The following is a 14,420-nucleotide window of genomic DNA, read 5'->3' as shown; positions in this document are numbered from 1 at the left end:
TTCCAGTTGACTCAGCCTTTCCTCACAGGTGAGAAGCTCCAGCGTCTTCACCATCTTCACAGCCTTTGCTGGACTCTCACCTGTATGTCCATGCCACTCTTCTACTGAGGAGCCCCAAAGTGGACACACTGCTCCAGGAGTGGCCACACCAGTGCAGAGTAGAGGGGCAGGATTACCTCCCTCAACCTGCTGTCAACACTCCCAATGCAGCCCAGGACCCCACTGGGCTTCTTTGTCACAAGGCCCCATTGCTGGCTCCACCTGGTCCTTTACTGCCAAGCTGCGTCCACCTGGTTGTCCCCCAGCAGGTACAGGTGCATGGGATTGTTCCTCTCCAGGTGCAGGGCTTTGCACTTCTCCTTGTTGAACCACCTTCCTGTTGCTCCAGTACATCAAGGCTGTATCTCCTCTACAGCTGGTAGAGTAATTACAATCTGACACCTAGTCAGGTTTTTAGTACAGCACGAGGATTATCTTGAAGGGGTGAGATAAACCATCCACACAAACAGACACAGCTTTGTGAGACACCTAATTTCACAATGAACTTCTACAGGATCAGCAGAAAATTATTAAATTATCCACTGTTTGGTAGAAGTTTGGCAAAGTTAAAAAAAATCAGTATTTCATTACAAAGAAAGCCTGAAATAACTAACAGTCTAACAACCTACTTGGAAGCTATTTTCCTGCGTAGCAACTCCTCTGCTTTATCTCAGGTGGTGCAACAGGCCCTGACTTTGGATTATTATTTTCCTTTAACACAAGCTAAATTTGAAGTGCAGATAGGAACGAGCAGTTATTACCTTTGTCACCAGGGACATGGGAATAGACAGATTCCCAATTAAAATGGATTTGGCAGGAAATATAACTAACTGCCAAAATGTATTTGAAGGACATTTGACATATTTTCATTTTACAACTCTAACAATTGTATCTGTTGCTAAGGGCTTTTCTTTAAACTACTTGGATGTGGAATTCATTTCTATCACACTGGTAAAATATAAAAGACTGCTGTCACTTTTCTGGTTACTGATAAAGTCCTTTCTTGAAGTTCTATATATGCAAGGTCTCATTTGGAATACAACCAAGTAGCACTTGAAATGAAAGAAAAAAAGCAAGCTAAAATATTAGACTGGTCCTGCAAGTCATAACTGGAAATGTTTTCTCTTGGAAAAGAATTCAAATCAAACACCTTGAAAAATACTCAACAGCAGCCTCCATCAAAAGTATCTTGGCATTTCACATCACCACAGAACTAAACTGGTCATCTGACAGTATTTGAGAAAGTCTATAAGCTGTGTTAATGATTTTAAATAAGGACTGGTACATTAAAGTATCATGCCCCTCTACAGTCTAGTAGTTACTTTTTCAATATAAAGCTAATCTTCCATTTATAAGAGTATCTTAAGAAGCAAAACCAGAAAACAGGTACAAATATATTCATACTTTGGATATCAACAGGATGAATCTAAAAGCATTCCAAAAGCATTCCAAAAACAAAGTCTCCAATGCTGCATTCAAGGATATCACCATGAAATTCATTTTACCTCTATGACAAAATGCATTTTGATGTAACAACTGAGAACATAAAGTGCAGCATTAAAATGCTGAAACAACTCAAAGCTTTGTCAGTGCATAATTTTGCTTTCCAGAAACTACTCATCTTACCCTTGTTTTGCTGTATTTGCATTAGTCTCCAAGTCACCCCAAGCAATCTGTTCACTTGCTTGCTATTCAACTTGCTGCCATCCTGAAGAGTGTCTGTCACAAATTTCCTTATCATGTCCAGCCACCCAGAGTCTGTCTGAAGTGTTGAAGCACTTGCTAATGAAACCATTATGTCACACAAGGTTAAATTCAGTAAAAGATGGTCGATGTTGTTTGAGGATTTCATACAGTTCCTGTTGCTAAGGAGAGGGGGGGGGAGAACAGAAAGATTTCAAAAAATTATTTTTGAAATAAAAATGGACAACAGCTGATACCCCTTGTACAAACACCAGTGTTCTACATAGACTGCAAAGGTGCAGAATGATTTCAGAACAACTTTAGCATGAATTTAGTCTCACATCTGGGAGCTGAGAATGGAGACAAGTTACTACTGGCCTGTAGCAAAACAGAATTAGTGCATCTGTTCTGACAGCTCAGTAGTGAAGAAATGTGTGTTTGGCTTCTGCTGCAGTACTGCTTTGCCCTACAGGACAGCCACAGTGTGCCCATCTCCCCTCCAAGCTGTCCTCACCCAGCCCCATAATTCAACTAGAGAAGACTATATGGAGGTGAAAAGGATGTTTGGGGTATGTTTAATGTAATTCAGCAAGCAGTCAGCTGAAGAAAACATGCAGAAATATGAAACCAGTCAGCCTAAAACAATCACCATTTAGCAATATGCAAATTCCAGATCAAGAGTTGAATAAAATACTTTCACTTCCCTAAGGCAGCACTTAATTTTCTACTGGATGCTATTCAGACAACTTCCTATACAATACTTTTACAAAGAACAACTAAAACGTCTCAGTTTGAAGCAGTGCAACCTTCCTATAACTGCATTTCCACATATATTCAATGAGTAATAAAGTTTTCTTTTCCACCATTAAAAACTTAATATTTGATAAAGGACGTGAGTCACATTGTCCCACTTCTCTTATGAAGTTAAAAGCTGGTACATGACATTGATTTTACTCTTACCTTTTGCATGGATCTTTCTTTTTGTGTTTTACTGTATCTTGTAAAGAATAAGGAAAATGACGCATGAAGTGGTGCTTGAAATCAACAAGGTAATTCATTCGAAGCCATAGTTCCTGTTAAGGAAAGCAGATGATAGACAGAAAACGTGGCAGCAAATTAAATAAATCCAGACAATTATGTCCTAAAATTCATTATTGGAATCAATGAAACTAGGAACTTTACCTTCTGATTCCAAGTTGTTTATAAACCTTTACTTTCAAGTGCTGTGCATGAAGGTCCACAAAACAAGGGAGTATAACAAGACGCTCTTAAGTTAACGCTGAGTAACAACATGTTGCTAACTGAACCACTTTAGCACATATTTACGTGGATATATGCAATACTAATCTGAGTTACAGATCTGAATGAAAGTACTTCTATAACAATTTATCAGAGTTCTTAAAATCAGAGTGGACTCTGTTTAACGTGCAATCACTGTTCTGAGTTTTCCATTAAAACATACTCCAATACTTCTTTGCAGGTTAGCAGACAGTCACCATTCCACAAAGTGTCCAGCAGAACTCACCACTAAAAAAGCCTGCATTGCTATCAAATTGATCAGGCAGAATAATCTTTTCGATATTCGACTATTAAGAGCAGAGAATGACCATTAAACTATTTGAAAAACCAATAGCTTTCCACCAAGCATATTCAGAGTGGTTTTCCACAGTGACTATAATAACCACTTTGGCCTGTAAGCCCAAGGGCTATTAAGTAAGCAAAGCTTTCATTTTCAAACTGTGCCATTTGAATGCATTTTGTATATAATGGTAACTATAAAGACAAAACAAACCATTAATCTAAAATGAAATTTGCTCCACCAAAAAACAAGTTGTATGAACCTCAGATTTTTTTCTCCCCACAAACAACTTAAGGTCATAATCCAACTACGTGTACCCAAACCAGTTCATATATTGACAGAGGAGCATGCCATTCACGTAACCAAACCACAGGCACCCTAGGGCTAAGGGCAGCAGCTGTCCAGGATCCTTCAGAAAAATGCTAGGGACAGGAGGCTGCCACAGGAATCTACCAGTTCAAGCACCTGTTTTTTACCCATTTCCAAGAGGGCCTCTAGAAAAGATGATGAAGAAAAAAGAGGAACAGTGTGCTTTGCTCAGACACACTGAATCCATCCCTCAAAGCTGGGTATGTTTGGTAACTTTAGTCTAATATAATGATTCTACAAATGTTTTCCAGTGATTACCCTATGTGTAGCTTTTCATTTCACAAAGGGACCTACAGTCCTATACACAGGGTAAACCAAGAGCTGTCAAGACATTTCTTCCAACTACTCAATAGTTGCAAATTTTCCAATTTGCAAAATTTTTGGAAAAGCAGCAAAAGTCAGCAAAATAAGCAATTCAGTTATCTAAGTAAAATACAGAGAAAATAACCTGGGGGAAAAAAAAAACTATTTCAGAGGATACTTCCTAAAATCCTTTTTGATCCAATGTCTTATGATCCCACCAATCATGACACAGCAACACAGATTGCACCAAGCAATTACAGGATCTCAAACCACCATTATCTTCCACCTTTCCAAACATTTATGGTTTGTTCATTCCCCCACCCCCAAGAAATTTTCCAACACACCAAGACAAGGAAAAAACAACCCCATTCTACACTTGGTTCCAATTTATATTCTAGAGGTTATCTGAGAGACAAAATGCTCCTCTCCTCCATTACCATTTCCAGTTTCAAAAATTTGTGCTGCAGTCAAGGAGGATTCCTGGAGACTATTTACTGAACTCCTGGCTCAGTTCAACAGATTCTTTTCTACAGTAGAAAGCAACAAAATCCAGATTCAAAATCTACTCAACACCTAGGCTTTTTCTCTCTTAATGAAGTGTCTTCAGTACTTCAAATCACCAAACCACTAGCTTCTAATCAAAACAAAATCAACTGTCGTCATTATGCCATGGATCATTTCTCCCTTACCATTTTGTATGTTTCATCGTGTCGCTTCGTGAGTTTCCATAATAAATGTATTATGCTAAGAACTTGCTGCATGAGCTGCTGAGATTCTGATTCCAAAAGGTTTCCAAGAATGGGAGCTGATTGTGCAGGAGATGCTTCAATCCAGCACTCAATCAGTAATGGAATTATTATCTCAATAAAACCTTTTAAGTTTTCAGCCGAGGACAGGCCTTTTTCTGCACTGTCCATTACACTTGTCAGAGACCTAAACAACAAAAGCAAAAGAGCATAAAAAGATAAAGATCACACCTTTCAAAACAAGATTACAATAATACCATTTTTCTGGTTTCTAAATAATGGGAAAAGTTACTTTTTTTAACACATTAAACATTTACTGGCCTTCTTGCTAGATATTTCAGTATGGAAAAAAAGGGAGTTCAAACCATCTACAACAAACCTGCTCCCAAGTCTCCCTGCAACTTTGTGTGCTTCTTTAACAACTTCTTAGATTTCAGTATTTCTTTCCCCATTGTTACATGTAAAGTCTATGAAATGGAGAAATACAGTATGCATTATCCTATCACTTTCAACCAACGGTAAGGAATTAATTATATTCAGCACAACAAAATAATAAAAAAAACCTTTTAAGCTCATTAAAACAAAATAATGAAGCTGACTACAAGGTGTTGTCAAATGCATGAGGTTTATTACACTTAATAACAATCTCCAACTATAATAAACACAATGTTTTTCATATCAAATGTGGAAAAAAGTGTTCCTGTAAAAATATATCTTTGGTTCCCATCTGATGTTTAGCTACTATGCTCTGAAAGGCAACTAAACAGAAAATTATCTGATAAGGAAGTTAAAAATTTTTAAAAACTAAGATACAGTTTAAATTAATATAATATCTCCCAGAAATCAAGAAAAGCAACTCTTTTTCTTCCCTACTCAAAAAACACCTTGTGTCTCTGAAAGGATAATCAGCAGTTATGACCCAACACTGCTACTACACACTACTACAAATTCAAGCAATTGAATTTGTATCCAATTTGAAAAGAAGATTCTTTAAATGAACTAAAACCCTGGATAAATCCTGTTAATTTTAACGAGTACAGATTCCTTAAAAAAAGGCAACAACAGTTTCAATTGATCATTTGTAAAATTGTTTTCCATTGTGATTTTGTTTCCTAATTCATGGCAGGGAATTCCTATCGTAATTCTAATCTCCTAACATACACAAGATTAGCACACTGAACCTCCTGCTAAACTCCCTTTTATTTCAGTGATCATCTCCAAGTCATTTTTCTTTACATATACACTCAAAATAGGAACTGGAAAACTTTCAACAGACCTGCAGAAGTTTTGTTGACAAGTATTTTAATTTCATATTGAAGAGGTAAAGCAGTTTTCCCTAGTCACCTCCAAATTATCCTATTAGTTATATCTTCTATTAGTTCTATCCTTCTAGCTACATGTTGCTGCCATCATCTATAATACAAATCATCGTAATTTTATTCTGGCATTTCCCTCTAGTTGATATCAGTGTATCAAGAAAATAACCAAACCAAAACCCAGCTATTAATGACGTGGATAAGGAACAGGGAGAAAAAACAAAGTGTGAGACAAATACAAGCTATTTTTCAATGAAGGCAAGATGAGGGAGAGAAATTAGATCTCCACCACAAAATAAAAGGGATAAGTGGAAACATAACTGATCATAAGAAAAAAAATTTGCTTTACTTTTACTTACTACAATTATCAAACATGTTAAAATTTCATAAAGCTTAGCTTTAACTGCAGCAACCAACATATCCAATAAATATAATTTGGTTTATTTGTTTGGTTTTTTGCCTTACTTCCCTTCTGTAGTGCAGGCACTGCAGTAGACACCGGCTTCTTTCAGACTAGAAAGTTTAAGGTGAGTGGTTCTATCTCAGACTTTTTAACTCTCGGTCATCTCAAATACAACAGACAAATCCCATCTTTCAGTTACAATCACAATGAATTCTAAAGCCTTTTGATACCAAGACTATAATCTGATTGAAAAAGTGAGGCTGTCCTGTAAATGCTATGCTGTGACAGGATTATGCTCTCAGATGAGAGTCTGAAATTTCAGTAATTGGCTGGAATAGTTCTGAAGTAGTAGTCTTTAGTAATTTCTTTTCAAAAAACACCTGATATTACAGCAGAACTCTGGAATTCCAGCAATTTATTTAAGGAACACAAAAATCTCCCAATTAAAAAGTGAATAGTGCATGAAACCTGAAGAGCTGGTAATCCACACTGAAAGACTTCTACAGAAGTGTAACACACAACTATTTCAGTACTTTTCTGAAACAAGGAATGGAAAAAGGAATAATTAGTCCCAAAAGGGGTACTCCTCCCAGCTGCTGGAAGCATTGGGGTAAGAATACTTAGCATAGCTTTCATGCACCCCTGCAGAAGAAGCCCCTATCTCTCAAGGTAAGATTGCTCCACATATTCAGAGTTAACAATTAAAGTGCAAAATACATTTTAGGTGCCAGTAACTGATGATGACAAAGTCTTATAGCAATCTGTCCAGCATTCATTTGATTTCACTTGACCTGGGCAGGTTTGATGGCAATTGCGCTGTCACAAATCTACTATCACTACTCTTGAGTGGTAGGGTGACTTTTAGAAACACTGCAAAGCATATTACCTTCATATCAGAATGAAATACTATTGAAGGGAGCTACAAGGTATTTGTGTGCCCCCTAAGCTGCCATTTGTCTTTAAAATGCCAGTATTTTTATACAGCAGGACCAAACAAAAAATCATGTAAACATCTGCCATTTGAAAATAAGAAGACAACAGAAATTCAGCAAAGGGAAGTCAAAGGAAGCATAAAAGAAATAGAAAACAAGGAAATAACTTGCTGGTCTTTAAAATAGGAAAAGTCTTTGGAAGTTAAGTTTTTGTGGCTCGCAGTTTAAGCCAGGTTACTTGTCCTCCTTTTCTGTGTGCACTGCCAAATGCAGCAAACACACAGCACGCCAAGTGAACTGCATTCTCCATTCCTCTTCGATGCACATGTACATATTTATTGGCTATGCTTCATCTTCCATTTCAGTTTCTCAAGTCATTTTTGCTTTTCTCTGCAGCTTCATATTGAACTCTCAGCAGAATCTGAAGCTCAACAGTTTCTCTTCCGGTCAAAAAAAAAAAAAAAAAATCACACGCCTTGGTACCACCACATTTGAGTTGTGAAGCCTTTCTGTTTTTCCACACCTGCAATGAGTTTGATGCAAAAAGCAGCACAGTCAGCACATAATGCAGAGAATACATTCTAACAATTTCCTAATACACTGCAATTTTTAATTTATACACAGTAGGAAGATCTACCACACAACAGAAGATAAACTCTTAAGATTTGCATCATTGAATCATCCAGCATTCCAAGCTCAGAATCTATCCTTTTTATTACACAGTAATACTGCAAACTGATTCAGAAAATCTCATTCCATTATCACTAGGTTATCATTGATATGTCAGCCCTGTCCAATGAGCTTGCAAGATTAAATAGATACAGGAACTTGAAAAATTTAGTATGCTATTATGCAGTTTGGAAAAACAAAGCTGAAATTTACTTGGAGTATTAGTGACAAGACCACCAATACACACACACACTCTGCAAATAATTACTTATGGTTTGGTCAACTCATTATCCTTAGCTAGTCATAGACATGACTATTTGACTTTAAAAACACACACACACAGAGTATTGCAGCTCTTATTACAACTAGTTTCTGTCCTTGCAGTAGTGGCCATAGCAGAGGCCTGGGAATGGCTATAAAAGGCAACAACTGGGATTGGAAGTGACAGAATTAAACACCTTGAGATTATTAGAAATTATTTCAGTGGCCAATACAAAAACCAGCACCACAACTCTTCACTATTGGAACTTCACACATAGTCACCAAAACAAGCTGTACCCTTGTGAAAAATGAATACACCAAAAATATGCACAAATGCAATAAAATGAGAACATTTTAGTACCTTCAGCAGATGATCCTTCCCTCTCTATTCTTCTGTTCTGCTGCCATCAGCTTGCTTTGCCAATCTCGCCTTGGATTCTAGCCATGTTTCCTTCTATTCTTCTGGCTCCTCCTCATGCTTGCAAACATCTTTTTGTAAGTATTTATAACCAGAAGCACATCACGATGTTCCACCAAAATCTAGCTCCTCAGAAAAGCGGAATCCAATTCAGGTGACACCAGATGTAAAGTTTATTTTCCTAGACCTTGGATACAATGCATCTTCAGCTATTACACGGACTGGTACATCACACACTGCATATCACCCAGGGCACAATACAAGCATCCTCTGACACACAGTGGTCCACAACTGTGTGCTTCTGACTGCAAAGAGGAACTCAATAGGACTGTTCTGTGCTCAGCACTGAACCCTTCCCCTGCCTCAAGGGGGCATCACCAGCCTAGTTGGTGATGTTCAGTTGTGATTTTAGCTGCCAGCTAAAATCTCACCTGCAGCAGATACTGCTGGTCACAACTGAACACTTATGCTGACAACCACTTTTAGGAGAATAAGCTGACCTTCTTACTTAGCTTAATATGTTTCCTATCCCTACCATAAGTAATATGCTACCTCCAAAGAGGAAGCCTAGGAGAGCAGACTGACTTCCTAGATGAATTTGGTATAACTGCTTTATACCTCTTATTTTGTCTACTCCAGCAGTAAAACAAGGATTGTGTTTTTTCTTCAAACCACCTTGGTATCCACAGGGAACAGAGCTATGTAACAGCTAAACTGCTTCCATTTTTTAAGTCACCATTCCAGGTCTCCTGCCAGCAGGTATGTAACATCCATAGTAATGCATATGAGGATGCCAATGTTCAAAAAGCACCATAAAGTGAGGTGGGAGGTTCACCTCTAGTGGGTGAATCAGAGAGGAATCCAAACAGCTGTTTATTTTTCCCTTAACTTCAGCTCACATCTGTTTAGAGTACTACTGAAACCCACACAAACCTTTCTGTGACTAAGCACACTATGCTTCCTTTCATATTCATCAGCATGTCTCAGCCAAGACATCTTTCATCCACAGAGAAAATATAAAAAGCGAAGTGATTAAAATATCTAGAATTTGAAACTCAGCAGAACTTCATACCACCAGACACATCCCATCCTGCTGTCCTTTTTAAAAGGAGCTACAGTCAAAGATAACACACTCCTAAGCTTATGACAGACTCCTGAAGGTAAAAGCACAAAATTTCAGTGAAATTCATTATCACAAACAAGCTTACATGTCACACAAAGAAATTTGCCTACTTGTCCCTAGGTCTGTTAGATATCCTGCAAGAAGCTGTCAGTTTGCATTCCAAAAATATCCCAACAGAGCTGGTAATCCAAAATTATCATTAATAGCATAAAATAAAGCCTTTATAATGGAAAGGTTCTTGATATACACAATACAGTTATCTGTCGAGTATTCCTGTATTATCCAGCCTCTGCAGTACACTACACATTACACTAAGTGTCCTGAAATATGGCTAAGGGACAATCCCACAAAAAAAATTAAATTGTGATCACACAATTTAATTGCTTAAATTCCCAAACTAGTTAACATTTTCTCACCTCAGTCTAAATGATGAGTTGATCTTTGGTCGTAAGCCACCATTTTCAAACAGTTGTATAGGTTGCTGATTATTTGCATGGAGCTTCCAACTAATACATATTGGGTTCCTCACAGAATGAGAGTTGTCCTTCTGCTCTTGAAGCCCTTCATCCTCCGTATCACTGGATCCATCTACCACTGCCTGGAGAAACTTCTTGAGCCTAGTAAGTACATTCAACCTCCACTGCTGAGAAGTTACTCTGCGATTTGGGTTAACAGAGAGCATCCACGAAAGTTTGTCCCTGCTTTTCAGTCTTTTTGAGAGTTGCTGGTGAGAAATAAGCTCTACAAAATTCTTCAACAATATAATGCTGCGGTCTGTAAGAAGAGCTGGGTATGCTTCCAATAAAACATCCAAGACTTTCAATGAATCTTCCTGAATTCCCTCACTGATATGAGTCATGGCACTAGAGAGATGGGCACTTACCAAAGGAAAAAATGGAGCAATCTGTTCCGCTCTTATTTTTGAAGCCAAGAACTGCAGCAGGTGAACAGCTGCTCCTCTGACACTGGAATCTTTGTCTGTAAACACAGCTGCCACCTCACTTATTATACTGGAAAGGTGTGCATCAATTACAAAGGGATACTGAGACAGGAGTTCTTTGAGTCCGAGAAGTGCATTATGCTTAACCCCAGGACTATAATGATGCATCTGTGAGAGCAGATCCTGTAAGGAAACAAATATATACACTTGCCATCATTATTATTTTAATGTTCAAACTTCCCCCATGTATTTTCTGCACATTTTTCCTAAATACTTAAAAATACAGAATATTCTTATGATGTACTGCTGTTCATAATAGTAAATCGGTTTAGAACGAACATGGTATGCATTTTATAGCACAACAATTAACAAATATTCAGAATTCAGTGATAGGAAAAACAAGATATAATGACTTGTCCTTAGGTCTCATTCTTAAGTTTATGCACAACCCCACTGACTCAACAGAGTGATGACCAAAGGAAAGTCCTCTCACTCTTGTTCTCAAAAGCAGAACTACAAAACCCCTGCCTGAAAAGCCTTCCTCCATTTAAGCACAGAGCTGCAAGAGACAGAAGATGACACAAAGAAAGTAAAACAAATCCAACCCCCAGAGAAATACAAGATTGTTTTAAAACGAGGCTGCATTCAGATAGCCCACTGCATTTATTTACTTTTTTTATAAATGTTTTTTCCCAAATTGCAGTAAACATAGTCAACCTAGACAAAAGGCAAGCAATTTTCTGTCATTTCAGAATGCAATATCACAGCATACCTTTATGTTAAGTTTTCTATTTTGTGTAGGAAGCACTCCATCTTCTTTAAGCTGCTCAGGAATTTGTATGGCCTTTGTTTTGAAGGTAGTATCAGTTGCATTCTCTAGCTTAGGCTTTTTTTTCCCAACTTTGAATTTCACTTTCTGGAAATCCTCCTGACGTTTCCTTTTTTTAGTCATTCTGATTCTCTGCAAAAAGAGAATTTAATCTGATTAAATACAAAACAAAAGTAGTTTTTCCACCAAAGAGCAGCAACCTCCTAACAACAGCTACTGTTTTCATTCTTTTGTCTATGCATAACTGAGTGTCCACTCCTGAGACAAGATGCTAGACTAAACAGACATGCAGACTGATTCCATGCAGCTGCTCTTCCAGTGTCCAGAAAACATTCTGCTCCTCCTTTGGCAGTCTTTGCTTTGAGAACTACTTTATCATAAAGCATCCAGATATCTGCATCTGCCACTGCTTTACCAAGAATTAAGTTGCTGATTTGGTTTTGTTTTAAAAAGTTCCTGCCAACAAAGCAACTTTTTACATACTCAGTTCTTGTCAAGCCAAGGAGCTCAGTGAACCGTTCCCCTTCAATTGTATATTGCTCACCAAGTCCATCACTAACAGCACACAGCCTGCACAAGGACAATCACAGGTTTAAACAGGCCTTCACCAATAAAAGGACACAAAACACCTAAGAAAACTTACACTGAAAATACCAGTCTGTGCATTTAAATATAACTAGAAGTAGGGGGAAAGAAGAGGTCAAATGGGCAACTACAGACTAAAAAAAAAGGAAAACAAAGACATTTTTAATAAGGCATAAGAAATGAGATATCTGAGCCACTGTACTTGTAAGCTGTACAAACATACTGGAGTAGAGGCACAATAACTAAACCAATTAAAACCCCCATAAGTTTCTAAACAGCTTTTTGGTTTTCTTCTACCTGTTTTGATACTGAAGTACACTTACTTCTACCAAGTTAAAAAAAAAATGAACACACTGAAAAGGTCCCAACAAACACTACACCACAGATTTATTTAATCCTCTCAAAAAATCCCCAAACAAACCACCATCCACTTTCCCCACCAAAAAAACCTGAATCAAGAAAAACCCAAGCCAAAAATCCCAACAATACAACTGACTAAACTGAGAAATTTCTAAAAAACACATCCAAACAATGATTCCCTTCTAGTGGATGCGATCATCATTCCTACAGTTGATTTTCCCAATGGACTTCAAGTTGAAATTTGTGCTGTACAAGAGTATTTCATATATACATCATCAGGATAATCATTAAAAATGTTTTAAAACAGTCATTTTCTATCATTTTTAAAACAATTTAAACAACTGATTACACCAACATTTGACTACAATTTAATTTCTGCTTTTCACACACTAGGTTAAAAATTATATGCAAGACTTTAACTGAAGTGCAATTTCCTATCAACTTAAAAGGCTTTTATAAAACTTGGAGCCTGGTGCCAAAAGAAAAAAGTCCTTTCGTGTCCAACTACAACAACCATGGCTTTATAAATGTTTGATTTTTACCGTATGCATCTTTTTAGGAAAGAATTACAAGAATTTCACCACTTGATATATAGAAACAGCTAGAAGCTTTTGGCATAGAAATAATTTCCACTTCCAAGGTTTGCTTTTACAGGAGTAGATGTCTGGCTCCCAATCAGCATAAAAAATTCACAATACAGGTGTGCACACAACTGAACAGAGTCAACTATGTTCTTTTAAAGGAGGAGGCTTGTAAAATATCCTTTCTCCTACTAAAAGCAGCACAGTTTACCTCACAATAAATATTCTGAGAATAACTGGTAATCTAAGCCTATCTGTTTCCAATTCATATGTACCATGCCATACCAAAGGATAAAATCGTTACAAAATATAAGGATGTAAGCACCACAGCGGCTATATAATAAGACATCAGGCATAACTGTCTGCAGCTGATGAAATTATGTAACCATTTCAATGAAACTTCTTGCTGAAACAACTGCCTTGGACACAAACTGCATTTTACGAGGAGAGACTGTGGGAGCTGGGCCTGTTTAGTCTGGAGAAGACGGAGAGGGAATTTCATTATTGCGTTTAAATTTCTCCAAGATGGGTGCCAAGAGGATGGTGCCAGAGTGTTTTCAGTGGTGCCCAGCAACAGGATGAGGAGCAACAGCCATACACCAAAACACAAGAAATTCCACCTCAACACGAAGAAGAAATTCTTTACTTTAAGGGTCTAAGAGCACTGGAACAGGCTGCCCAGGAAGGTCTCTGGAGACAAGCCAACCCACCTGGATGCATTCCTATGTCACCTGCTCTAGTTTATACTGCCTTGGCAGGAGGACTGGACTAAATGATCTCCAGAAGTCCCTTCCAACCCTAATCAATCTGTGATTCTGTGTATTTTCACCTGGCCCTCCTCCAGCAAGACTGAGCACTTAACAGTTAAGCACTAACACGGTTTTACAATCCAAAACATTAAAACAACGTCCAATTGATGCACGGTTCCTTAAACATAAAGTAGCATGCATCGCTTTTCAGAGACCACTTCCGATGTCACTCGGGCACCCTCATCTCAGGCTCAGAAAAAACATTTGGTTACAGGTAGGACCCGATGATCCTGGAGCTCTTTTCCAACTAAATGATTCTGGTTTCACTCCCTCGCAGCTCTCAAGCGGCATCCTTCGGGAACCTCACAACCTTGCTCAGTCAGGAAAATCCTGAGAAACCCGAAGGCAAGGCACACGCCCTAACCGACTCCTCCGATCTGGTAAGGATCTCCCCGCGGGCGAGCTCTCTCCCGGCACAGCACAGCGATACTTACAGGCGATCACCTCCGCGCGGCTCCCGCGCCGGCAGCGCATC

General features: G+C 38.1%; 1 protein-coding gene and 1 long non-coding RNA gene across 3 annotated transcripts in view; both read right to left on the bottom strand.

Moving 5' to 3' along the window:
- The window catches only part of TEX10 (testis expressed 10), a 54,078-nt gene extending 39,658 nt beyond the window's left edge, over positions 1-14,420 (bottom strand). For both annotated transcript variants that reach the window (XM_005419338.2, XM_014306351.1), the window contains exons 1-6: positions 14,380-14,420; positions 11,554-11,742; positions 10,258-10,964; positions 4,663-4,906; positions 2,683-2,795; positions 1,666-1,904 (exon numbers count right to left, since the gene is read on the bottom strand). In XM_005419338.2, the coding sequence (XP_005419395.1) occupies positions 1,666-1,904; positions 2,683-2,795; positions 4,663-4,906; positions 10,258-10,964; positions 11,554-11,733 (1,483 nt within the window). In that variant the 5' untranslated portion in view covers positions 11,734-11,742; positions 14,380-14,420. The remainder of the gene's footprint in view (positions 1-1,665; positions 1,905-2,682; positions 2,796-4,662; positions 4,907-10,257; positions 10,965-11,553; positions 11,743-14,379) is intronic.
- On the bottom strand, positions 5,326-9,199 carry LOC115947719. The gene is made up of 2 exons (XR_004081573.1): positions 8,662-9,199; positions 5,326-7,893 (listed from the first exon to the last, which is right to left on the bottom strand). It is a non-coding gene; the product is annotated as an uncharacterized LOC115947719 (long non-coding RNA).

Source organism: Geospiza fortis, unplaced genomic scaffold, assembly GCF_000277835.1.
Source record: "Geospiza fortis unplaced genomic scaffold, GeoFor_1.0 scaffold206, whole genome shotgun sequence".
NCBI classification, from domain to species: domain Eukaryota; kingdom Metazoa; phylum Chordata; class Aves; order Passeriformes; family Thraupidae; genus Geospiza; species Geospiza fortis.
Note: the sequence above shows the minus strand (reverse complement) of the source record. Positions and strands in the feature narration are given on the sequence as shown.